Raw genomic sequence first — 26,960 nt, 5'->3', positions numbered from 1 at the left:
TGGTAGTCCCGTGGGTCAGATCAGCACTATATAGTGAATGATGCAAAACTTCTTAAAAACCTTTGCTGACTGTTTTTTTTTGAGACATGTGGACAATCACTGTCATGAAGTATAATGATGAAATCTGAGAACAGACCTGGGCATTCTTTTTTTTTTTTAATTGAATTGCACAGAAAAAATCCCCCTTGGTAAGCAAAAAACAAATTCACTGAGAGAACCTCCATAATGAATTTATCCTGCAAAGGTGATGCCATTCTGAATTAGCTGCTGCCAGCTACTATGTACCACATGAACTATCATCCATTTCGGTTATTCATGCATTTTAGATATGCTCTTCAGTTTGAATGGCATGTTTCACCATTCAAATCAAAATGCAGCTCTAAAATAAATTTATGAAGGCTTAACTTTCCAATTTTCCTTTGTATTTCATGTTGTTTAATATATTTATGAGGGCTGGCAAAAAAGTATCATGACCGAATTCATAAAAACTAAGATGTACTTACAGGGATGGGAAGTTAATCTCCTTCAGAATATATACAGCTAGGTCGCGCTTAATGTGAGTTTGAATAATGCGATATTCGATTTAGTGTGAATTGTATGATACCAGGTCGCTTTTAATGCGAACCAAAATTCAGTTAATGTGAGGCTAGCACAGCTAACCTCTTATTAGTCAGTCTCACATTAGAAGCTGTTACACTTGTTTATCTTCGCATGTGCACGTGCTACTGCCTGTCATAATACACGTTAGTTTTTGTGATTTGTTTTAATCGTTTTAAGACGTGGCCTTAAAAAATGGACAAAGGGAAGATTCCTTCAGATAAAAAACACTACGAGCGCGAAAAAGAAGAGGCTCATTATTAGATTACAGCAAAAAATTGATGTGATTGAACAACATGAACGTCGTCATACCAACTCTAAAATAGGACGAGATGTCGGAATGCCTGAATCTATGGTACAGAACACACAGGGGAAATAAAGAAAAATGCATCAGCTTTTTGTAGTTTGCAAACATCCACAAGGAATAGTAGTATTACTATGATAGAAATGGAGCATATTTTAACTGTATAGATTGAGGACTGCAATCAAAAGCGCATTCCCCTTAGCAGAGCAGCCATTTGTTTAAGAGAGTGAAATAAATAAATAATGAAGTAGAAGAAATGTTTAGTGCGCGTGCTGGTTGGTCTGATCAATTTAAAAATAGAGTTCAGCTGCATAATGTTAAAATTACAGGTGAAGTGGCCAGTGCAGATGAGGATGCACCATCTAAATATCCTGATGTTTTAAAAAAAATAATCGAAGATGGTGAATATACAGATCAACAGATATTTAACGTGGATGAAACCAGTTTATTCTGGAAAAGGATGCCTTCCAGAACTTACATTTCTAAGAAAGAAAAAAACTCAACCTGGATTTAAAGTGTCTAAAGATCGCCTAACACCTTTATTGGGAGGCAATGCTCAAGGTGATTTTAAATTGAAACCGATGCTTGTTTATCAGTCTCCAAATCATCGCGCTCTAAAAGGCTACAACTATAGATCACTTCCAGTTATTTGGCGATCAAATAAGAAAGCATGGGTGACTCAAGCTGTGTTCTGCAAGGAAATACTGCAAAGAAAGCAACATTGCATTTAAAGTTCTACTAATTTCGGATAATGCTTCAGGTCATCCAACTACATTCGGTTCATTATGTGAAAATGTAAAAATAATTTTTTTTTGCCACCAAACACATCTTTGTTGCAGCCCATGGATAAAGGGACCATCGCAACGTTTAAGTCCTTACTACATAAGAAAAACATTTGGCTAAGGTAAAGAAAGCCTGCACAAGAAGCATGCAAAAGTTCGATGAAATTTACCGGTAAAAGTACTTTGCCGTGACGGCATTTGTATTCTTGCTTGCTCGGTAAATAGACAGTGGGTGTTATCAGTCTGGAGTAGAAGTTGAATACCACGAGAGCTTGAAACCCTCCAGAAGTAGAGTGCGGGTAACCTGACCTTTTTTCTTTAGAATTACGAACAGTCATATTGGAAGTTCTGGCATTGTAAAAAATGTTCGTAACGTAGTTTCACCGGTAAACTTATTTGAAGTTTTCTGTGCTTCTCGTGTGGGCTTCCTTTGCCTTTTTTTTTTTTCATAATAAACAATTTATCCACTAGTCCACCAGTGATTCTAAAGAAAAAAGGTCAGGTTACCCCCTCCACTTTGGGAGGGTTTCAATCTCCCATGGGATTCAATTTCTACTCCTGACCAATAACACCCACTGTCTGTTTACCTAGCGAGCAACAACACAAATGCCATTACGGCAAAGTACTTTTATCAGTAAATTTCATCAAACTTTTGCATGCTTCTTGTGCAGGTTTTCTTTATCTTCGCCAAACATTTGAACAGGCAATTGCTAAAACTACAGGAGACGATGCAATTTCCTTAACAGAGTTCTGGAAAAATTATAACATGCAACAGAAAATATTCAGCATGCTTGCAACAAATAACTGCATACAACATGTGTGGAGTGTGGAAGTGCATTTTGCCTCACTGTGCAAATAGTAGTGGTTTCGAAGAAACTGTTATAGAAAAAATAACAAATATTGGAAGAGAACTTGGATTTGATGAACTGCAAAAGGACGATGTTCAGGAACTGCTCAATTCACACTCGGAAGAATTGACTGATGATGATCTCCTACTTTTAGATCAACAAAGAACATTTGAAGAAGCCGACAATGATACCGAAGAACGAGATAATGTGCAAGTGAAGGAGTACCCCAAATATTGTAAAAACAAACATATCATATCTTTCGAGCTGTAGAAGTCTTGAAGCAAAAAATTATGGATGCTGACCCTAACCTCAATCGAAGCATGCATATTTGTGGAGATGTGGATAAGGCACTCTGCATCTATCATATATGTACGAAGATTTAAAGGAGAAAACAGTTCAGTCTACGCTGCTAAAATATTTTGAAAGACAGTAAAGATGTTTTCGTCAGTGTAAGCTTACCTTTAGGAATGATATTTAGAATTTTTTTTTTTGTTTTTATTTTGCTTTCTATAATTACAGTACTATATGACTTTGTTAATAATAAATTTAAATTATAAGTACATGTATATTCTTTTTATCCTTTATTGCAATATTTCATTAATAAACATAAAAACATGTTTAAAAATTTTCATTACCTATTTCCGTCGAGCTGGAACCAATTACCGTATTTTATACATAATTATAACTTTGAATAGTGCGAATTCAAATAATGTGACTACTTCATGGAATTCATTAGTCACACAAATCACGACCTAGCTGTACATTTATTCCACTATCCCTGCCAGCTAGAAGCAATTCTTGGAATTATGAAAATTTAATTAGTAGTCGTGATCACTATCCTGGTCGTCACAGCTGTTTCAAGGCTAGCTGTCTCTCGGGCGGCCTTGATTAGCAATTTGCTGAGGTGGTTAATATAATGTAACAAATCTGACTGAAGAACTAACACCTTCATTAATGAGATGTGGAGAGCAAATATGGCTCAGTATTAAGGTTAAAGATAACATAATCATTATGTCTTAAGTGCAAGTTTTAGTTCCATATACCACTTGGCTATTCACTTAAATCAAATATGAAGTCTGATAAAAAATAATACCCGAAATGTAAAAACAAGCAACACTATTTTTACATTTGACCAAACTTATCACAATCTTTTTTGTATGCAATAAGTTTGAAAGTGCCACTGGGACAACTGGAATTTCATTTCAGGATCATAGTCACACATATCATCAAAAGTAAGAATGCAACCAATGAAATTAGGGTCCTTCTTTTCAGCTCTTTGCATACTCGACAGTAAACATCTTAGTTCATCATTCAACAATCTTGGAAAAAATTTTGCTGACATTCAATGCATTTCAAGATCTTTGGTCAAAATTTTCTGGCTTGACTCATCCAAAGTTTTCCAGTTTATCAGCAATTTCTGGGATAGTCAATGATCAATCAGAATTAATTTTTCATACATTTTAGCAATTATTTCTTTACTTCTTTAAGTCAAAAGTCATCAACAAATTCTTGGCTGTATATAGAAATGACTCGTACCAACTGCAATTGAATACATTAAGTGTACATGACCAAAACTTCATTAAAATAAATAAAACAGAATAAAAATAAAATAGGATAAAATTGGTGTTTGTTGCCACAACAGCTGATGTTGGCAAGATGTTCTGAGGGTAGCAAAATTTCAAATGAGTGGGATAATAAAGATGAGGAAACAAGGCTAAATAACTTCAAAGGATGTGTCAGGGTAGTAAACTATAGAAGAATACTTAGTTTTAACAGTAATGTCAGGAGTGGTGTCACTAAAAGGGCTGAATTTGAACTCCTGATTAGGACAACTAATACTGACATAACAGAACTAACAGAAAAATGGTGCCACCCAGAAACTGGAGATGACAAGTTCCACTATGGTATGTACAATGTAGTTAGGAGAGATAAAAGGGAAGGTGGTGTCATGCTTCTTATCAAAAGCAGTCCGAGTGCAAAAAGAGTTTTTGCTGAGATGAAGTTGTCTGTCAGCACAGAATCTGTGTAGTGTGAATTAGTTGGAAGCAAAGGTATAATGAGAGTAGGAATAATCTAGAGACCAGAAGACATTGAAGAGTATGACAAAAGTCTCTACATACAGATGGAATGGGCAAGCAAGTGCAAATGTCTTATTATAGGTGACTTCAATCTGCCCAGATTGACTGGAATAAGCAGGAAGGAAACTCATTTTGGGGAAATTTTTTTTTAAAAATAAACTAGATTATTATTTGTACCAGCATGTTAGAGAAAGTACTAGGAGTGAGAATATTCATGACCTCATCATTACTCACAAATTAGGTGACATCACAGGGCTTAAAATACAGGAACCATTGGCAGGTAGTTATCACGCAGTCATCAGTTAGAAGACGAAGAAATATGTTGCAGTAGTTAAGGTACAGGTTTTAATTTCAGAAAAGGGGGCCTTTGACAGTTTAAGGTGCTCTATGGCATCTATTAGTTGGGCATACTGCAGAGTTAAAGCAAATACACTTGGATCAGGGAATACTTTTAAAGCAAAAAGCATGGAAGTCATGAACACATACATTCCCTTAACAAAATATTGCAGGAGAATGCCAAAATGGATGGATGTGGAGCTGGCCAGTCAAACAGAACATGGGATAGTTACGGAGGAAGGAAAAGTACTGAATCCTACAATAGATACAAATTTATGCATAATAGGACCAAGATAAGGTTAGAGAGAATAAGGTTGCATATGAGAAAGCACTAGCTAAGAAAGCAAAGAATTGGGATAAGGAATTTTTCATGTATGTGAATACAAGGAAGAAAAAAGCAAATCAGATAAGACTCTTGTGCACTGGATATGGGAGAGTTTTAGACAACCCAGCTGATGTTGCAGATGAATTAAACAGGTACTTTTCATCTGTCTTTAATGAACAGAGATCCTTCATGCCAAGAAGAGGCTCTGCAAATGAGGTGAGTCATTGAAATTAGTGATTTCAAAATTACAGATGCCTCTTTACTAGAAACACTTTCAAGCCATTGTTTTTCTTCTCCCACCAAATCAATAAACATCTAGTCTTATTCTAGTTGGTTTTGAAAGATTTTTTATTGTTTTCATATAGTAAAGATGGGAACACAAAACCACAATAGAAATAGCTAACAGTATTGAATATATATTTAAAAAAAAATTTTTTTTTTAATAATATTTATATACAGAAATATATGTGCATTGGCATGTTTGAAATTTTGTGCACTTAATGGTCTTTTAAACTGGAAAATGGAAGAGAATAAGAGACTGATGTTTCTATTTTATTCTAAAACACAAATCACAGAATAATAGTTTTCTTTTGTTTTTTTTAAAAACATATGCAAAACAAAACAGCATATTTAAAAAAAAAATTTTTTTTTATTAAAACTTAAATTCATACAATAAATAGTGCAATTCATTAAGAACAGAAGAAATGTTAAAACTGTCCAAAACACAATTCAAAAACACCCACAACATTTTCTATAAATTAAAAAGAAAGTTATATATACCTGTCAGGTGACTTGCCATTGTTTTGGTTATGCTTTGGGGTACCACCACCATTGGGTTAACAGTTAATATTGTTTATGGTTTAATGACTAGGAAAAAGCATTATTTTTAAACATCCTTTCCCCCAGAAATTCTTTCTAATTTAGGTAATTATTTTACCAATACCTCAAGTTTAATTACTATCTGTGAAGAGAAATATACTATACATCTTAATATATGTTCTCATCCCTCCATTATATCAGATATGGTAAAAAAAAAAAAAAAAAAAGGTAAACTGCAGCTATTATCAACCCACTGCAGGATGGAAGCCTCCACAGCAATTCATGTTGAGGGAAATGGACCATAATCTGCCACGCTGGTCCAGTGCGGATTGGCAGAGCAACCGTATTTAGCAGTCAGGGGTTCGAACCCCGGTCTAACTCAAGGAGCGTGTGCTACTGCACACCCGCTCCTGACCACTTGGCTACAGTAGGAAGGCACAATTATGATATTCATAAAATTAGCTAAATAATTATCTGAAAATTTTAGTTTTAGGATGATGGCCATATTTCTATTTAGTATTGTCAACAAACAATGCTTATTTTATAAATTTTTAGTTTTATGACTTTTTAGAAAAATTACTTTTATGACTTTTTAGAAACTAAGGAAAATGTAAAAAATAACGAATAAAAGTATTTTTATACTTCACCTTCGATTTAGTGATTCTGTGGTCAACAAAAATTCTGGGCCTCGGACTTATGCTTAAACCTGCCTCTCCAATGGCAAAATTTTAACTTGCCTCTTTGAACTTAGAAATGAGATTCAATTTTTTTCCCCCCTCTTCTTGCAAAACACCTTGAAAATGGGGAATGGATATCAATTTTGTCATATTTGACAAAATATGACAGAATTGATTGCTATTTTCTGATGAAGTTGGCTAACTGTGTTTCGACATGGTTCATAGTTTATCTAAGTACTTTAATGAAGAAAATGTTTGTCCTGAATAAGACAAATCAAATTAGCAAAGGAATATTTTTCTTAACAGTATTTTCAAACTTTTTTCCATGGTCAGGAACCCAAAGAAGACCATCCATGGGTAAAAAATCTTTCACTTTGCATACAAAACACAGACCAATCACAGAATAAAATTAAGACCCTTCAGAAATGGCCAAAGATATGAGCTCCTGTGAGAAGTCTTTGAGGCTGTGAGTGTTTGTTGTTGCAAATTAAAAAAGTCTCTTTCTGAATTCCAGATGGGCCAAAAGAGTACTAGAACATTATCATTATATGTACTCTTTCATCCATGACAACACAGTCAATTTACCATTTGTCACTTGTTTGCAAGGTTGGGCTCAAATCTCATTAGGGACCGAAGGAATTCTTAACAGCTTCTTTGACTGGGGCTGCAGTCAGTTGAATCAGGTTGAAAGCAATAGGATTTTTCCAGTGAACAACAATTTTTCTGTTTGCACAACATGCAAATTGGGCTATGCACATAGACTCGTACAGACCTAATACACACAATAAAGATCATGAAGACCAGATAAATTATGGTAAGTGCACTATGACTGGAGTAAGTTGATATTCTTTTCAAATTGCGAATATGGATTTTCCGTAATGACCTACTTAAAAAGTATGCAAAGGAATAGACTGGATCCTCATACCTTGTTGTATCTGCACATCAGTAAGGTCTGAATAACTTGTGAGAGGCAAACAAGTAACATACATAGCATTTATGGTGAGTCAAAATTGCTATATGTACTGCATTTATTTAATACTTCATCATCACCCAAATTTGTTAATACCCAGGGTAATACTGATCACTATGATAGCATAATCATAGTTAATACTGGTCGCTATGATAGCACAAATCACCCCTGCTGGAGTATCAGCTTTCCATTCACTATTATTCTATTCCTGCTAGATCTTTAGCTCATAGCTAGAATAAGCCCTCATCTTTCTAATACTTGCTTGACACCATCGATCCACCTTTATCTTGATCTGCCTCTGGGCCTATTTGCCATTCATTTTTACTTCAAATATCTGTTCAGCTAATTTCTATTCCATCACCCTTTCTATAAGCCCATACCATCTTAAGTTTACTTAGCTTACCTTTGATTGGATATATATGTTATCCCAATACTTTTTCTTATTTTCTAATTAGAAATATGGTTTTGCATTACACCCATCTGTTAATTCCATAGAATTTTCTAAAAATTTTCTTTTTGAAGATTCTAATTTCTGATCAATTCCTTTATTTCTTAATCAGTGTCCAACTTAACAGGTTAAAACAGGCTTAAAAACTATATTTTAAAAAACTACAAATTAAAAAAATAAAAAATAAATAAACTATTTTAAAATTACTATTTTATTATTTAAAAAATATCTATTTCAAAAAAACTAATAAAAATTGCACTTTAGGCTTAAAAACTGTATTTTCCTCTTAAATAAATTTGTTTAACTAGCTTCCTACACTTCCTGCTGCTGCATAATCTATTGCTCATTTCCATGCCTAACCTTCCATGTTCATTTCGCACCAACTTACTAACTTCTTCCGAATTTTGGCTATTTAGTCTATACTAGACCTTTCTAAATTTGGGGATTTAGAAAGGGATTTGGGGATTCTAAATTTGGGGAGTACAATGTGTACAGGAAGGGAGGAGGGGTTCATGCTATTAGTTAAGAAACACAAAATCCAAGGAAGTGCATCCAATTGATGTTGGTGGACAATGCAATGTTGAGTCTGTTTGGTGCAACATAAGCACTGGGAAAGGAAAAATGACAGTAGGTGTGTGTGTTATAGGCCTAATGAATTTGATGGGTATAATGAGCAATTGTGCAGAGAAATAGAGTGGGCCAGTAAATCAGAGAGTCTTATAATGGGGGATTTTAATTTCCCAGAGATTGACTGGAATTTGTGGGTTGGTAACTCACACTAGCAAGGGTTTTGTGGATTTATTGGATGATTGTCTTCTACACAGTAGCATATTCGGGAAGCAACCAGAGGGAGTAATACTCTTGATCTGATTATCAGTAGTGATTCTTCATGCATTAAGAATCTGCAGATAAAGGAACCACTAGTTGGCAGTGATCACAGTGTGCTGAAGTGGGATTTAGTCAAAGAGGTAACTACATCAGAGGTAAAGGAAAGGGTTTTTGCTTTCGTAAAGGTGACTACGGTGGTCTGAGACAGTATTTAAATTCTATACGATGGGACCAACTGATGATGTTACCAACAGCAAATTCAAAATGGAAGCATTCAAAGAATTTATCTTGCAAGCTACTAGGCTTTACATACCAACTAAGAAATATTGTTCAAGGTTTAGGACTAAATGGATGTCAGATGAACTAATGAGACATGGCAGAGAAGAAAAATGCATGGGATACACATAAATTAATGGGTGACATAGAAGCCTATGATAGATATAAGCTGGTCTGTAACCAAGTCACAAAGGAGATAAGGCAGGCAAAGGCAAATTATGAGAAATCTTTGGCAAAGGATGCAAAGAAAAACAACAGAGTTCTTTGCCTATGTAAACTCTAGAAGGAAAGGGATGAATCAGATTGGTCCACTGGATATTGCTGGTTCAACTGTTGATGATCCTGCTCAGGTGGCTGATAAACTAAATGAGTATTTTGCATCTACATTCACCCATGAGGAGTTATTCAGGGAGGGGAATGCCAGAGGTGAATTAAATGGCAGTGAAATAGATGGTTTTGTAATAATTAAGAGGAAAGTGGAGGATAAATTGTTGAAGATAAACATAAAAAAGGAACCTTGTGTGGATAGGATCTATCCAATTATATTGAAGGAGGCAGCAAAGGAAGTAAGCAAACCCTTAGCCATAATTATGAGAGCTTCTCTGGACTCAGGGGAGGTACCATGGACTGGAGATGTGCAAATGTGACCCCAATTCACAAAGGAGGATCAAAGGGCGACAGAAGTAATTATACAACTGTTAGTTTAACTTCTGTTCCAGGAAAATTAATGGAGGCACTGGTTAAAGAAGCACTGCAGGATCATCTAGACAAGACTTCAGTTATAGCTCGGACACAGCATAGTTTTGTTAAGGGAAAGTCTTACCTGACCAATTTGATTGGATACTATGATGTAGTCACGATGGAACTGGATGCAGGGAATAACTTTGAATCATTTATTTCAATCTTAGAAAGGCTTTTGATACTGTTGTACATGGAAGACTGCTGAACGAATTGGAGCAGTGTGGCATTGGAGATTGGAGGCAAATTGCTGCTATGGATAAAGGGATGGTTGAGTGGGAGAAGACAGTGTAGTAATCAATGGACACTGCTCATCGTGGACTAATGTTATTAGTGGAGTCCCTCAGGGTCCAGTGTTGGGTCCATTATTGTTTTCTGTATTTATAAACGATCTTGATGATGGTATATCAAGCTTAATGTCCAAGTTTGCAGATGATATGAAGGTTGGCAGGGTTGTTAAGACACTACTGACACTATGCTACTCTAACAGGATCTGGAAAGGTTGAGCAGATGGGCTGAGAGGTGGCAAATGAGTTTAACATTGACAAAAGTAAAGTTCTACATATGGGAAGCAGTAATCCCAGAGTAATGTATCAACTCTGTGGTACCACACTGACAGTGTAGATCGCCAGTATGGCCGCCGTTGAGTGTGGATGCACATTTTCTGCACTCCTGAATTTTGTTCATGAATTTGTGGCTACAGTGACTACTAGTTTTCGAAAAGTGTACTCTTTAGTAGAACTGCTACAGTGGATCTCAGGGTTAGAAACTTTTGCTTATTTACTGGGAACTTTGCAGGTTATTTACGTTTTTTATCTATATCCTTTGTTGCCAGACCGTACTGGTCACCATGCGGCTGACAGCAGGGCTATAGAGAGGCAATTATACTGCGGTTGCCACGCGAATACACTGCACTTGACTTGGGAGGCTTATGTGACAACGGAATGTGTAGTATTCGCCTCTGGCACAGGGATTAGTGAGTTGACATCTACTCCTTCAGCTGTGACCTTGACTGCTGCAGTTTACTAATTTCCATCTGAAGGCACTATACAGAGTTATTTTGTGTTCCCCCCACCTGCCAGTAGGGACGAGAACAAAACTTCGCCCGTTGATTATAGGGCAACAAATATACCCACAGACTTGTGGTTTGAATCCGTCAGCAGTTCTTGGAGCCTTCAATAAAGTAGTACAACTAGGAACTGCTAATTCGGACAACCTCGTTAATCCGGAAACGTTACAAAATGGAAAATGAAATTGTGGAAATAATCCCAAATGACTCACAAAGCCAATCTGAGGAAGTCATGATGGAACAAACTCCAATTGAAAGAGTTGATGACCCTGAAAAACAAAGACGGGAGACCACAAAATGGAGGAATAGAAGAAGAATGGGCCTAAAATTGGACTGAGAAACGCGCAGCACTAGTGAAGCCAAGGAACCACCAGAGCAGCACAAAGGTATCGAAGACCAAAGGCAGGGGGACAAAAACCCCCCACTGGACCCTAGCCTTCCCAGGGGACAGTCCTGGAGCAGGCCTTAATCTTACAAATAGAGTTAGAGACCATTATGAAAGACAATAGCAGTAGAATATCTTCCATGCTAAGAGCAGAGATTGTCCTACGATGGACAAAACTGGAAACAATACTGCTTAAAACAAATGAGGAGCACCAGAAAGAGATTGCAGTTCTGGAGGTCCTCCGAGCAGATAGTGGAAACCAAATGCCACAGTGCACCCCATCCTGTGCACAGGCGCTGAGGACACCGGCCACATCTATAGCTACAAATGAAGCTGACCTTGCACAGCCAAAGAGGAAAACCCTCTTAAAAACTCCAAACCTAGTAATTGTACGACCAAAGAACAGGAAGCAAGAAACAACAAGCGAGGTTATCAAAGCTAAAATCATGGAATCCATGAAAGAAGACCTTAAAAGAACATGGATAAAGGCAATTAGAAAGATGAGGAGCACCGGAATCGCCATGGAGATGGAGACTAAAGTAGAAATACAAGCGATTATGCAAAACCCCAAGCTGGCAACTCTGGGACTGCAGGCGGAACCCCCTAGAAGGAGGGGCCCAATGGTGATCATATTTGGACTACCAAGGACATTGGCCCGCAAGACCTAGTAGAGGAAATCGATGAGAGAAACCTACAGGAGATCATGCCAGACCAGGAGTGTAAGGAACTTATAACCCCAAGGTACTCGACTATGTCCAGAGATAATAATGCTCGAAATTCGGTTGTGGAATTCACACCAAATACATGGCGGACTGTGAGGGACCTCACCCAACTTTATGTGCAATGGAGCTCACATAGATTCAAGGAGCATGTGGTGGTGCCAAAATGTTTCAGATGTCTGAAGTTTGGCCACACCACCCACACATGTGTGCAGAAGGCTCCGACCTGTGAACACGGGAAAGAGGCACGAGTTCAGAAACTGCCCAAATAAGAGCAACAACCCTACATGCGCGAACTGCAAAACACAAAAAATGGATGCAAACCACTCAGTAAGAGATTCAAAGTGCCCATGTTATATTAAAGCTAAAGGAATATACCAAAACAGAACCGATTATGGGGACACGCAGTAAAAAAATTATAACTGCACAGAGGTTAAGATTTTCCAGCACAATGCGCAGAGGGCTAAAGCAGTTGCCGACCAGCTGAGACTTCAGGCCGATGAGGAGGGGGGCTGATATCCTTCTAATTCAGGAGCCATACACTCATAGTAAAAAAGTAAGAGGCTACCCTTTAGCCTACAAGCTCATCCAAAATGATGGCGACACCCCATGGGCAGCAATAACAGTGCGAAACCCTAACATAACGGTGACAAAGGTCGGACAGCTCTGTTTGTCGTGGGCAGTCTGTGCCCACACGATCTCACCAATTGGGGACTTCTTTGTGGTCTCCTTGTACTGCCGACCGGGACAGGATATCACTCCAGCTACGAACTACCTGCAGCACCTCCTAGACATATTACCAGAACAAAAAATAATCACTGGATCGGACGTCAACTGTAGATCGCCTACATGGCACAGCACTACAGAGGATAGAAGAGGGACCCACAACGGGGAGCTCCTCGAAGACTTCCTCTCTGGATCATGGCTGACTGCCCTAAACAAACCAAACCAGCTCCCAACCTTTTGCAACCTACAGTGGGAGGCGACGATTGATATCTCACTCGCCACAACCAATTTGGCCTCACATGTCGCAGACTGTAGGGTAGAGAACTCCTGGACCACATCAGACCACCGGGTAATCACCTTCCAGATCAAAAGAAACCTTGCCAGAATTTCAGCAACTAAGCATCAGCTCAATAGGTTCGCCATCAGCAAAGCTGATTGGAACCTCTTTGAAGAAACGCTCACTGAAGCAATCCACTCTAGATATCAAGAAATCCAAGCGGAGACTGAGCCGGATGCCCAGCAACAAAAGACTATGGATCTCATAACAAATGTCACTCAAATTGCAATAAAAAGAAAAAATCCTATGCCCGGAGCGGTCCCATGGTGGTCCCTGGAGCAACAGGAACTGAGGAAGGAGGTAGCAAGAAGAAGAAGAAGAAAGGACTTCCAGCGAGCCCGCGGAACGTGGCCAGTGCAATGGGCAGAAGCGAACTACCTGGTAATATCGCCCACCAAAACAACATCTATACTCCTCAGGGGAACCCTTGATTGAAGAAGACCCCCACAGATAAAAATAAATGGAGCCACAATCAGGTTCGCCACCGAAATGAGATATCTTGGCATAATCCTCGACACAAAGCTTACGTTCAGGCCACACCTCATACTACTCAGAAAGAAAATTAGAAACTATGCTGCCATGGTAGCCCGAGTCACGCGACGAGACTGGGGACTGAACAAAAGAACACTGGCTCTTTATTACAAAGCCACTTTTATCCCCATAATCACATACACAGCTGCCACGTTCTACCACAAAATGACGACTGTGGCCAACAAAAGGATCCTGAACTCAATACAACGGTCAATATTGTTGAAAATAACGCAAGCTTGTAATACACACAGTACAGAGGCGCTCCAGGTTCTGGCGGGAGTCTTGCCGCTGGATCTGGAAATCATTAGATGTGGCCTGACATATTACATAATGAAAGGGATTACCATTACCTTCTTGGGGCATACAATAGAACCGGAAAACGGAGAAAAACAAGAGAAAGCACGATTGCAGGTACACCTGAAACAAACGTGGCAGACCAGATGGTCCACCTCGCACAAAGGTGAGGTAACGAGGAAATTCATCCCCCTTGTAGAAAAAACCTACCCGAAGCCACCTGCGTGGCTCCACCCGGGCCTCTACACAACCTTCATGCTGACTGGCCACGGGCCCTTTAACGACAACCTCGACACTGGGTATACTCCAAGATCCAAACTGTCCTTGTGGAGAAAGAGAAAGCTGGGAGCATCTGATGTACCAGTGCCCCATATACGAGGACCTGCGGGGAATCTTCATAACGAGACTAAGATTTATACCCCAACGGCAAGAACATCACCTATTGAATTCAAGGGACGAATACCAAATCCTGTCCAGATTTGCCTGGCACCTCTTCACAAGAAGAACTCTAAATGCGATCAGGAACTGACGAGAAAATCCACTGAAGAGAATGTCGTAAGCAAAACCACACGAGGACAAGGCATCCCAAGAGACATTGAGTATGACTCATCTACAATGATCAATCTTCCTGAGCACTCAAAGACAAATTGAGTTAACCCAACCCAGCCAAATAACGATGGTGGATGCAGCGCCTGGCTGACAGTGATTCGCCATCAGCTGAGACAAATAAGGAACCAATCTCTCCAAAGAAAACACCCAAAGCAGGAATAAGAAAACACAAGGACGGGGCTAGCCCCATAAATGATGCAACTAGAAACGACAAAACAACGTGCAGCTTAATTACCAAATGCCATATGGCAACCAGAAGAGGGCACCCTAGCCCCCTTCATCTTTGAATCACACTTCCCTGGGGGGAAGGGAGGGGATGGCGTCCCCCCAGTCTCTTCCCCTCCTCGCCACCCCCACTTTTCCTCTCTAGTGGTGCATGGGCCTGCCCCACTGGAACCTGGGGCCACCTTCTCTATTGGCCCCATACTTCTGCCTTTCTCCCCCCTATTCTTTACTCTCCCTCCCCTCTCTATCTGTACGCTAGTGAAAACCCCACACCTAAATTTAAGCATATCAAATCACCTTTCGCCCATATTTTGGCCTTTTCAAATTCAAGCGACACCACTATCGCACAATTGATTAGTTAAATTTTTTTTTTTTTTTTTTTTTTTTACAGGTCCAGTGATTTGCTATTTTTATACAAAACTTTATTCCCCTTCAAGGATTATCTTTGATTGCCATATTTTTCTAAAATTTGAAAGAGCAGTTTATATTTTGTTTTATGCTTTTTCAAGTTAAATAAATCCTAAGTACAATTGTTATGTTCCGACAACTTTTATATAATTTTTTTAGCATAAATATTTGATTTCGGTAACTCCTTTTTTGACCAAAAACCCAACTGTCCTTCTCCAAGGTTACATTCCACAATAATTCTAACCCTCTTCTCTAAAACAGTTGCATAGATTTTATCTTCACACTAAAGAGACAAGTTTCTATGTAATTTCTGCATTCCGCTTTATTTTCCTTCATAATGCCTTGCTCCAAACTTCTGATACTTGTGCTACAGAAATCAACCCCTGTGTATAAAATCATATCCAAAAGGAAAATACAGGCATACCTCGGTTAACGTCACCTCTGATGACGAAGCCTCGATATAACGAAGTCGGCAATTTCAAGCCCCATTTAACATAAAAAAATATTCCAATTTAAGACCAACGCCCGACAATCATTCGATTGGTGACTGACGGCAACTCGTTACGTATTCCCGAGTGCTCCCGAGCTGCGGGCGTGTCTGTTATAACAGTTTTTCGCGTCAATCGCATAATTTAGTTGTTGTTTACATGATTGACGTTGTTTCAGTGTGGCGCATTGCAATAATCGACGTAGGTTCTTTGTAGCATTACATAACGTAGATTTTGTAAATTTTAATAGAAATATTTTTGTTTTAGTTAATTAAAATGTCAGAATCAAAGAAAAGAAAAGCAATTTCTTTGGAAACTAAACTAAATATCGTACGACGTGTTGAAAGCGGCGAAAGAAAATCCGATGTGGCACCTTCTTTAGGATTAGCGCAATCAACTTTAACAACCATACTAAGTCAATCAGAAAAAATAAAACAGTCTGCTCAGAATTGTACAGATGTTACAGCGGCAAAATTAACTCGCTTAAGGAATCCAATTTTAGAAAAAATGGAGAAAATGTTAAGTTTGTGGATAGATGATATGTCACAACGTCATATGCCTTTAAGTCAAATTGTGATTCAAGAAAAAGCATTATTTTTGTTTAATCACCTGAAATCTAAACAAACTGAAGAAATTACGGAAACCTTTAAGGCTTCTCGTGGTTGGTTCGAGAAATTTAAAAAAAACGGGCCAGTGTAAAATTAACAGGAGAAGCTGCAAATAAGCTTCCAGAAAAACTAAAGGAAATAATTGAACGTGAAAATTTTCCACCAAATTTGGTGTTCAATGTTGACGAAAGCGGTTTGTTCTGGAAACGGCTACCAACAAAAAGCTTCATTTCTATTGAAGAAAAATCAGCTGCTGGGTTCAAAGCAGCCAAAGACCGTTTAACGTTACTCTTTGGATCAAATGCCTCTGGCGATTATAAATTAAAATTGTTATTAGTTTACCATTCAGAAAATCCGAGGGCGTTAAAAGGTAACATAAAAATGAATTTACCTGTAATATGGAAAGCAAATAGAAAAGCGTGGGTTGCCAAGGAGTTATTTACTGATTGGTTTGTTAACCACTTTTGTCCTGGAGTAAAACGGTATTGTCAAAAAAAACAACTTTGAAGAAAAAGCTCTTTTGTTGTTAGACAATGCTCCGGGACATCCTACTGATCTTAACACGTTGGACACATGCATTCCTGTCAAAGTTGTGTTTCTTCCAGCAAACACAACTTTTCTGATTCAACCATTGGATCAGGGAGTAATAGCATCATTTAAAGCTTATTATCTGCGTCGAATTTTAAGCAATTTACCTGAACTAGAGGATAAAGAGGAAATGACAGTTAAAACTTTTTGGAAAAACTACACCATTAAAAACGCAATTGAAAACATTGATAGTTCTTGGAAAGAAGTCACTAAGAAATGCTTAAATGGAGTTTGGCGCAAAATATGGCCAGAAGTTGTACTAGAAGAAGAAAATAACATCCAAGAAATTAGAAATGAAGTTATCCAGATGGCTCAATCAATAGGTTTCGAAAATGTCGATGAAGAGGATGTTAGAAATTTATTGAATGCAGAAGATGATGGTTTTTCAGTGGAAGATTTAGAAAACCTTGTTAGCAACGAAGACAAAGATAATGAAGGCGAAGTTAAAGTAGTTCCTGCCGAAAAAGTGTTAACAACCAAAGATTTAAAAAGGTGCTTAAATGACATTGAAAACGTTTTAAATTTTTTTAGTGAAAATGATCCTGATTTAGGAAGAAGTGTTATAGTTAAGCGATCAGTGTTAAATGCAATAACTCCGTATAGGCCATTGTTAAATGAAAGAGAAAAAAAGCATAAACAATCAACTTTAACCTCATATTTTAAAATGTGATTTCACTTTGTATGTAAGTTGACTGTTTATTTAATAAAACTTTTCTTTGTTCGAAAAAAAGCTTTTCATTTTCTTTACGTAGGAACGTATCCCTATTCTGGCCATAGTATTTTTACCTCTGAAAACGAAGTTTCGCTTAACGAAGTAATTTCGTGGAACGCATCCTATTCGTTAATCGAGGTATGCCTGTAGTACCATTTTGATATAAGTACAAGGTATTCTTTTCCTAACGTCTTTCAGCATTTCTGGTCTGATTTTATCTAAACATGCTGCCTTTCCATATCCGATATTTTTTTCCTCTTATCTTTATTACCTTAATAATAAGATAGTATTTAAAATTCTCCCATTTCAATTTCTTCCTCTTCTTCAGCTCTTTGTCTCACAAATCAATACGGTATTTACTCCATACTTATATCCTTTTCTTCAGCTTTGCTTTTGTCCTTATCATTTCTGATTACCTTACTCAGTTTTAACCCACCCTTCTGAAATTTTTAACTAACAACCAAAATATCTGCTTCCATAAATGTGACTAAAATGGTCTTAGATAGTTTTAAATTCTTTTCAATGGGGCTAATGATGATGTTAACAACTGCAAATTCTGAATGGGAGGTGTTCACAAAAGTAGCTGAACAAGTTACCAAGCTTTTTACACCAACTAAGAGATACTATTCAAGATTTAAATATAAATGGATGACAGATGAACTGATGAGACTAGTAGCATAAAAGAAAAATTCATGGGATGACCATAAATCATCAAGGGACACAGAAACCTACAGTATGTATAAACTATTTTGCAATCAAGTCAGTAAGGGAGTTAAATAAGCAAAGGCAGATTATGAAAAAGTTTGTGGGTAAGGTATCAAGTAATACTAGAAGGAAAGATATAGACCACATTGGCCCACTAGATATGAATGGCATAAAATGGCATATTGATGATTCTGTTCAGGTTGCTGAAAAACTGAACAAATATTTTGCATCTACATTCACACAGGAAGCTTTTAGAAATGGGGATACCAGAATTATATTATAACTGAAAAGAAAGTGAAATTGTTGCAAGTAAAAGAGAAATTGTTGTAATGAAGCTAAAAGAAAATAAAATATGTGGGGCTGAAGAAATCTATTCAATAATATTGAAAGAAAGAGAAAAAAATGGTAAGTGACCCTTTGGCTGTAATTATGAGAGCATCCTTGGATTCAGAAAAAGTCCCTACAAAGTGGACATGTACAAATATCTCTCCTTATTCACGGTGGGGAAAATGGGTGGGAAGGGGGAATCAAAGGGTGAAGTTAGTAACTGCAAGCATATAAGCTTGACTTGTGTTTCAGGGAAATAATGGACTTAGTGGTTAAAGAAGTATTGTGGAATCATCTTGACAGGAATGCAGTTTACAGGAATTGCAGCATGGATTTGTTAAGGGGATATCATGTCTGACCAACTAATTAAATATTTTTACACAATAACAAAGGAACTGAATGCAAAAAAATTTTTAAAATCATCTTAGATATCAGTAAAGCTTTCAACACTGTTTCACATTAAAGACTGCTGTACAAATTGGTGGAGAGGGATATATTACTGCGAAAAGCAAAAGACAGAGGGTAGCTAATGGCTACTGCACTTCTTGGTCTAATGTTATTAGTGGAGTCCCTCAGAATTCAGCACTGGGTCCCTTAATGTATTCCACATTTATTAATAATACTGACAAAGGAATGTTTGTTATTTGGTTTTTAGGAGCATTAACAACTAAGGCCATATTGCTCGGGGAATATGCGGTGGTCATTCCCTGACCTTTCCGCATCCTACGTATTTGGTGGTCACGGGCTCGAACCCCGGTCTAATCAAGAAGAGTGTGCTGCGCACTCCTGCTCCTTCCCACCTGGCTATGGAGGCGCCTACTGACAAAGGCATGTAAAGCTTATTATCTAAGCTTGCAGATGATATAAAGCTTGGCAGGGTGGTTAATGACAGAATCAAGGTATACTACTGCAACAAGACCTATAAAAAACACAGATGGGCTAAGAAGTGACAATTGTGATTTAACATTGTTAAATGCAAGATAGTGCTATCCGTGTTATTCTGTAACACACTCAAGGTGGTGGAGAATATAAGATAGACAGAAGTAATTGTACAGTACAACATGATTCCATAAGCAGTGCAGACAGGCTGCTAGTACTGCTCACAGGGTTATTCAATGATATAGAGGAATTTTTAAGCAGAGACATGGAGGTGATTATTCTGTTGTACACTGAAAGGACAGAATTCATAGGATACCTGGTTCCTGGGCAACACAACGTTGTCACCTCTCTCACTAGTGGACAAACCCACTGCTTCGCAGGTATATAAGTACACTGCATCACTGCATTCATGTAGACGGTAATTCACTGTTAGTATGGATAAACGTGAGTTAACTGACTTTGAAAGAGGAATGATACTAGGTGCCCAACGCATGGGTCACTCTATCGCGGAGGTGGCACAGAAATTGCACTATCCCTGTTCAACAGTATCAAGAATGTATCGGGAATATGCCACTTCCGGAATAACATCTCATTGTGAGCGGAGAAAGGTAGTGAATGAACGTGGCCGTTGACATCTGTCTCTCATTGTTTCAGCCAACTGGAGAGTGACAGTGGCACAAATCACTGCTGACTTCAATGAGGAAGGTACCACAAATGTCTCCACCAACACCATCAGGCGATTATTTGCCACAATAAGTTATGGGAGCCGCCGACCCAGCAGAGTCTCATTGCTAACACCACGACACACAACTCTATGCCTCAACTGGGTGAAAGAACATCAGCACTGGACGTTAGATGATTGGAGACTGGTGTCCAGGTCCAATGAGTCCCGTTTCCAGTTATTTCAAGCGGGATGGGAGGGTGCATATCTGGCAGAAACTGCACAAAGCTATGTGCCCATCATGTCAACAAGTAACTGTTCAGGCAGGTGAGTGGTCAGTAGTGGTCTGTGGCATGTTCAACTGGCACATATTGGGACCTCTGGTATGTCTAGATGCATCTCTGAACAGTCCAGGTTTCGTGTCCATCCTTGCAGACCATCTGCATCCGTTCATGGTCATCATGCACCCACAAGGCAATGGACTCTTCCAGCAGGACAATGCACCTCCCCACAACCGTGGTGACAAGAACATGGTTCAAAGAGCATTCCACAGATTTTACCACCATAGAATGGCCTCCCCATTCACCAGACATGAACCCTGCAGAACATCTCTGGGATGCTGTGGAAAGGTCCATTCGAGCTTTGGATCCTCCACCAAGGAATGCAACAGAATTATAGACAGTGGTGTAGCAAGCATGGATGGAAATATCTGTGGAACTCTTTCGTGAACTAGTCGACTCAATGCCTCACCATGTGACTGCCCTTATCTGGGCAAAAGGTGGGCTGACAGGTAGGTATTCCATTATTTCTGTCCACTCAGTGTATATGGCAATGGTTAGACCACATCTTGAGTATTGCATGCAAGGTTAGAAGCCTCATTTTAGGAAAGTTGTGTATTTGTTGGAACAAATGCACAACTTTCTTCTTTGTTACTCTTCTTTGTGTGCAAAGAAGAGTAACAAGATTAGTTAAGAATACAAAGGGTATTTATATCAAGAAAGACTTCAGTTCGGCAAATTGCGGCATTTGAAAACAAGGCATGTGCAAGGAGGAGATCTGATTGAAATGTTTAAGGTTTTAAATGGATTGAGTAAACTAAATGCTAATAATATCTAATAATATCTATAAAGGGACATTATTTAAAAAGGATGGTTGCGGGACAAGTGTGTGAAAATTTGCTCTTGGCCAGAGAGTAACTGATTGAAACTTCCAACTGGTGTTATGGAAGTGGGTAGTGTAAATAAATTTAGAAGATTGTGCAAATTGTTGGAGGGGATGTACAGATGAGGTGGGTAGGGTTTTTTTTTTGGCTAATGCTGTATAATTATGCTTACCTATATCATTTGCTACTACTAATACTAAAAATAATAAATTCAATAATAAAACTATTTTCTTGTTCAACAAGAAATCCAGTAATGAAACAATGATAACACTGAAACTTACTTTCTTCATACTTTTGTGTATCAAAGGGTAGGGCTGCAGTGGAGGGATATGCAGGTATACATTGTATACCCTCTGGATTTTTTTTAGGTGAATAGTGTATACCTTCTGGTTTTTGAAAAACATGAAAAAACAAATTTTATTAAAATATTTAACATTATAACATTCATAGAGTATACCTCCTGCTAATTTTACAACTACAACACTGTCAAATGGTATTCATAAAAAAAAGTTTTAGCTTTTCTGCCATTACTATAATTTTCTCTGTGGAACCCATTAGACCTATTCACAGAAACTTTAAGTTCTGTGAAATGCAGAACTTAAAGGCTAAGGTTTAAGAAATTTGACTAGGCAATATGTCTGTTAAATTATTATTCACAGTTGTTAGGGTGTGCTACAGCACACCCTCTTAAATTTGTTAAAGTTCGGGATCTGTAACAAACATATCTTTTGCATAAATCACTATGAAACAATTATAAAGTAAAAGAAGCTTGATATACTTACTGGATATTTTAAAGAGGCTTCATATGCATATAAAATACTTGTATCAAATAGCATCACTTTAAATTCAGCAAGGGCATTTATGCAATTCAAAAGTCTTGCCATTGTTTCTCTATCTTTCTTTGGTATAGGCTGGAGAGTGAATTATGGAAAATAATAACAATTATGAATCATTACAACTGGTAATTGGTAGTATGCACAACAGTGTTAACTATATATACTGACTATTTTCTACCCATGGAATTGTATTGTGTGAGTAAGAAATATTAAAAAAAATTTTGTATCAGGATTTTTTGACTGATACAACAAAAACTTCTAGCTTTTTTGCATTGTATAGCCCAGTGTTTCTCAATCTTTTTGTTGTTGCAGCACACTACAATGACTATTATACTCACATATATTATATATACATAATATTTATATATATACATATATTCACAAACTGTAAGTTATTTCTGTTTGGTATATTTAATAATACACTTATTTCTTCTAAATGCTTTCAATGTTCTTCTTTGAACATACATGAATTGCATGAAATTTAAAAGAAAAGAAATTACTGTATTTAAAAGAACATACATGAAATTTAAAAGAAAATACGTAAAAAATTAACATATTTAAATATAAAAACAAACAATTATAACATTTTAATCAGTGAAACAGTTGGGTTTGATGGAAGCACACAGTTTTTAATAAGAGGATTTATTGTGAATAGGGTTGCTCTCAGATCAGAGCCGGCCCGAACAAAAGCGGGGCCCGGTGCAAAGTTGACTTGCGGGGCCTTGATACAAATTTCATACAACAAAATAATTTATTGCATTTTGATATTTATTACATTGCACAAATTGGTTTAGTTAAGGATTACATGAAAATGATAAATAATTAAATTATTTTAATAAAATTGACATTTCAATCACAAAAAAAACTTTGATAAATGAAATAAGAAAAATAATTGCTTCATATACTTATAAAATACAATTTGATATGCGACTTAATCGAATAAGGTCACAATATGTGATTTTTGTTTCATTTTCTTACATGTTTTATAGCAAATTCGTTGATAATATCCTCATAATTTAGTTTTTTGGCTATTTCGGATTCGATAGATAAAATGGCTAAGGAGGTAAATCGTTCTTGACTAATGCTAGATCTCAAGTAATTTTTTATTATTTTCAATCTTGAGAAAGATCTTTCTGCAGATGTGACGGTAATTGGTAAGGTTAATATAATTTTCAGAACAGTAACGAAATTTGTTTACAATTCAAATGAATTATTTTTCAGTAAATATTGTAATATTTGTAATATTGTGATCCTGGAAGACAAAACTCAACGACAAATTTTGATTTCATTAAATAAATCAATGCAATCAATATCATCTTGCAAGGTCGCTATTAAATCTTTGCAACATTTAAGAAGATCGTTTTCAGTCAGTTTTTGAATATTATCCGAATTATATAAAAAAACCATATGATGTCTCATGTTAGTGATAAATTTCGAATATTTTCTTAAAAGAAATAATCGCACTATCAATTATGACTAGAAAATATTTGAATTTTGAAATATTCTTCGCCTGATGAAATAGGCTGATCGGTTCCTTCATAACAAAATTGCTTTGTTTTTCGTCCAGTTCTTTGATTCTTATTCTTCAGCTATTTCCTTTGCAGTTATTAAAGAAGATTTGAATCCCGATTCATGATACTGTTCAAAAAAATTCAAAAGGCCTTTTAAATGTGAATTTGTAGTACCGATATCTATATTTGAATTTTGAAATATCTTGCTCACAATATTTACTCTATTCAGTATGTCATACCAAATGACCAAACTTAATAAAAATTCAAATGAAGTTTATTTTCGATTGATTGGATTTCGGATTTCGTTTTCATGTCACTGGTATATTTCAAAGCTAGAGAAAATTGTGGTACTTGGTAGCTCACAGTTTTCACACTTTCGAGGCGACATTCGCACCTCGTTTCTGACAGTGGTTTTGGAGTAAGATGTTTGACACGCTCTTTTAATATATCCCAGCGTATCACAGAACTTGCAAAAATATTATATATGCTTTGTAAAGTCCCAAAAAATGAATTTGCAAGAGAAGATGATTTTGAAATGTCTCCAAGAACTAAATTCAAATTATGACTTCTGCAGGGCATATACTGTGCTTTGGAATTCTTTTGCAGGATAAAAACATCTCATATGAGCTCCGTTATCGTACCCCTGTCCTCGACAGTTCCCTAAATTTAATTCCTCCTTTTCTAATATGCTTTCAATTTTGTCTGATAACCCTTTTCCTGTCGGGTCTTTTACTGTTTCAAAACAAATAAATCGTTCTTGTATACTCACATCACTTTCAGAGTTATCTACATTAACATATCTTAAAATAACAGATAATTGTTCTTGATGGCTTCTGGAGTGCAATCTAATAAAATTGTGAAATACATAGCTTTCTGAACTGTATTTATTATTTCCTTTCTAACTTTTTTAGCCAAAGCAGAAATCAGTTCATCTTGTATTCTATGAGATAAATAGGAACGCGATGCTGATTCTACACACCGATCCAAATGTTGTTTGGGTCAAATCTTGCGAGTAATTCCATGAGACCCAAGAAATTACCGTTGCGCGGTTTATATAAAGCATCGCTACTGCCCCTGAATGCCAAATTATGCTCTAATAAATATAAAATTGCATCCACTATTCGTTCACAAACACATTTTAAATGCTGTGTTTCGTTTTTAATTATTTTTTCATGTTCTTTGTCAATAGTGTTTCCAAGTTTCAAATTCTTTTCAAGTTGTAACAATTTGTACATAGCTTGTAAATGATATTCTGATCTTTCATGACTTTGTAATTGCGAACTTAAATGTACCCAATCGTTAAGTCCAGTTAAACACAGAGAAGTGGTATTTGAAGAGAATAACTTACACGCATAACACAATGTGGCATCTTTGTACTTTTGAGTAGAGTAACCACCTTCGTTCTTGACGTTCCCCATTCGTTAATTTTCTTAAATAATAATTTTCAGAAAAACTTCTGTTATTTTTATCTTTCGGAAAATCGTAGTTTTTTTAACTTGTGTCGCGCCATTTTGTATGATAGCCATTCTAAATTTATCAGTTATAATTTCAGGCCAAGTACCAGGATCATTGATATCGACATTTTCGTCTTCGTCGCTTTGTTGATTCTCTTGAAGCTGCGGTCCTCGGAATAATTCATCTTGTTCTTTGTTCGACACTGACAAAAAATCCTCCGTCTGTACGTTTCCCTCTGCTTCATGATTATCTTCCCGTTCTACAGTTTTCTTATAATCGCTTTCCTCTTCATTAGGACGAGAGCTGACTTTATGATGATCAGGACCGTTTTCATGGATGTCGCACGGCGTAATTTCATTTCCGCGAGTTTGATCTTCCAGTAACTGCGAATTATGCGTTTCTTCAGTTTGTTGCACATTTTCGGTTTTTAAAAATTTTGCAAGGGAGATACTCTGTTTTTCCGTAAGTTCTTCTCTCTTTCTTTTTTAATTCAATTTATCAGAGCCACACATATACTTTCTTCCTGCAGCTCTGTCTCTACTAGTCATATTGCGAAATAGAGACGAATATGTTATTTATTTTCACACCTCGCGAATCGCGATAAAAACGTACGATGTACGATCAGCTGTCACATATATATATATATATATACAGTGAAACTTCCCTTTAACGGACAGCCATGGGGAACGAAAATGTGTCCGTTAGAGAGAAGTGTCCGCTAACAAGAAGTCTGAGGGAGAAAAAAAAAAAGAAAGAAAGAAAGAAAGAAAAATCGTTAAACGTTTAATGTAAAATTAAATTAAAATATATACAGATTTTGAACAATATTTTTGTAAATAATATACAATTACATACACAAGAGATAAAGAAAAATCGTTAAACGTTTAATGTAAAATTAAATTAAATTATATACAGATTTTGCACAATATTTTTGTAAATAATATACATACAATTGTGCTATGCATATTATGACTTTATCTTAAAAAAAAAAATACATACAGTAATCACTTATTTTCTTCTGCACCTTCTTCCGGCTGATAATTTTGTTTTCAACATTTGTTTGGAGTGAAGAAATCAACGAAAGTCATTCAGTATCTTCTTCAGCGGCGAAAAACATTTTTAAACGATTGATTTGTATGAGCGCTTCTTCTATTTTCATCGGTGGTTCGTCGTTAATATGTTCTGACAGAATGACCACCTTCCATTTCTTCATCCTCATGAGGAACTTCTTGAAAAATATAGATGATAATGTCGTTGATATCTAGAGCACCATCTTCTGTAGTGAGGTTCGAGTCTATATCTTTGTAGCCAGGGTCACTTGTAGCGGAAGTATCGTACATTATCAATAGATGTTGAAGTTCTTGTTCTTCTTGGTACGTACTCCACATTGCTGTTCACAACTTCAATTTTTGCGTTTTGAGAAGCCAGACTTTACAAAACAGTTCACGACAGTTTGTTTTCTAATTGCGTTTACTGAAGAGGAAATCCATTGAATCGCATCTAGGATGCTGATTTTCTTTGCAAGGTCACTCGCACATGTTACATCGTTCGTGTTTGCAATGAGATGTCTTAAAACACGTTTTCTGTAGTGAAGTTTAAAATTTTTTATTATCCCTTGATCCAAGGGCTGACACTGCAGATGTGTTTGGTGGCAGAAAAACGATTTGAATGTTGGACAATTCAATGTGCGGGTGAGATG

The 26,960-nt window shown here is 37.0% G+C and overlaps 1 protein-coding gene across 1 annotated transcript in view; it reads right to left on the bottom strand.

The window, feature by feature from the left end:
- Window positions 1-26,960, bottom strand: part of Rrp4 (exosome complex component Rrp4) — a 145,619-nt gene that overhangs the window by 1,179 nt on the left and 117,480 nt on the right. The window contains exon 7 of the mRNA XM_090389991.1: window positions 22,242-22,370. Coding sequence (XP_090246117.1) covers window positions 22,242-22,370 — 129 coding nt within the window. The remainder of the gene's footprint in view (window positions 1-22,241; window positions 22,371-26,960) is intronic.

This window comes from Mastigoproctus giganteus, chromosome 2 (assembly GCF_048544385.1).
Source record: "Mastigoproctus giganteus isolate SK-2022 chromosome 2, ASM4854438v1, whole genome shotgun sequence".
In the NCBI taxonomy this organism is placed as follows: Eukaryota; Metazoa; Arthropoda; class Arachnida; order Uropygi; family Thelyphonidae; genus Mastigoproctus; species Mastigoproctus giganteus.
This window is presented reverse-complemented; position numbering and strand designations above follow the sequence as displayed.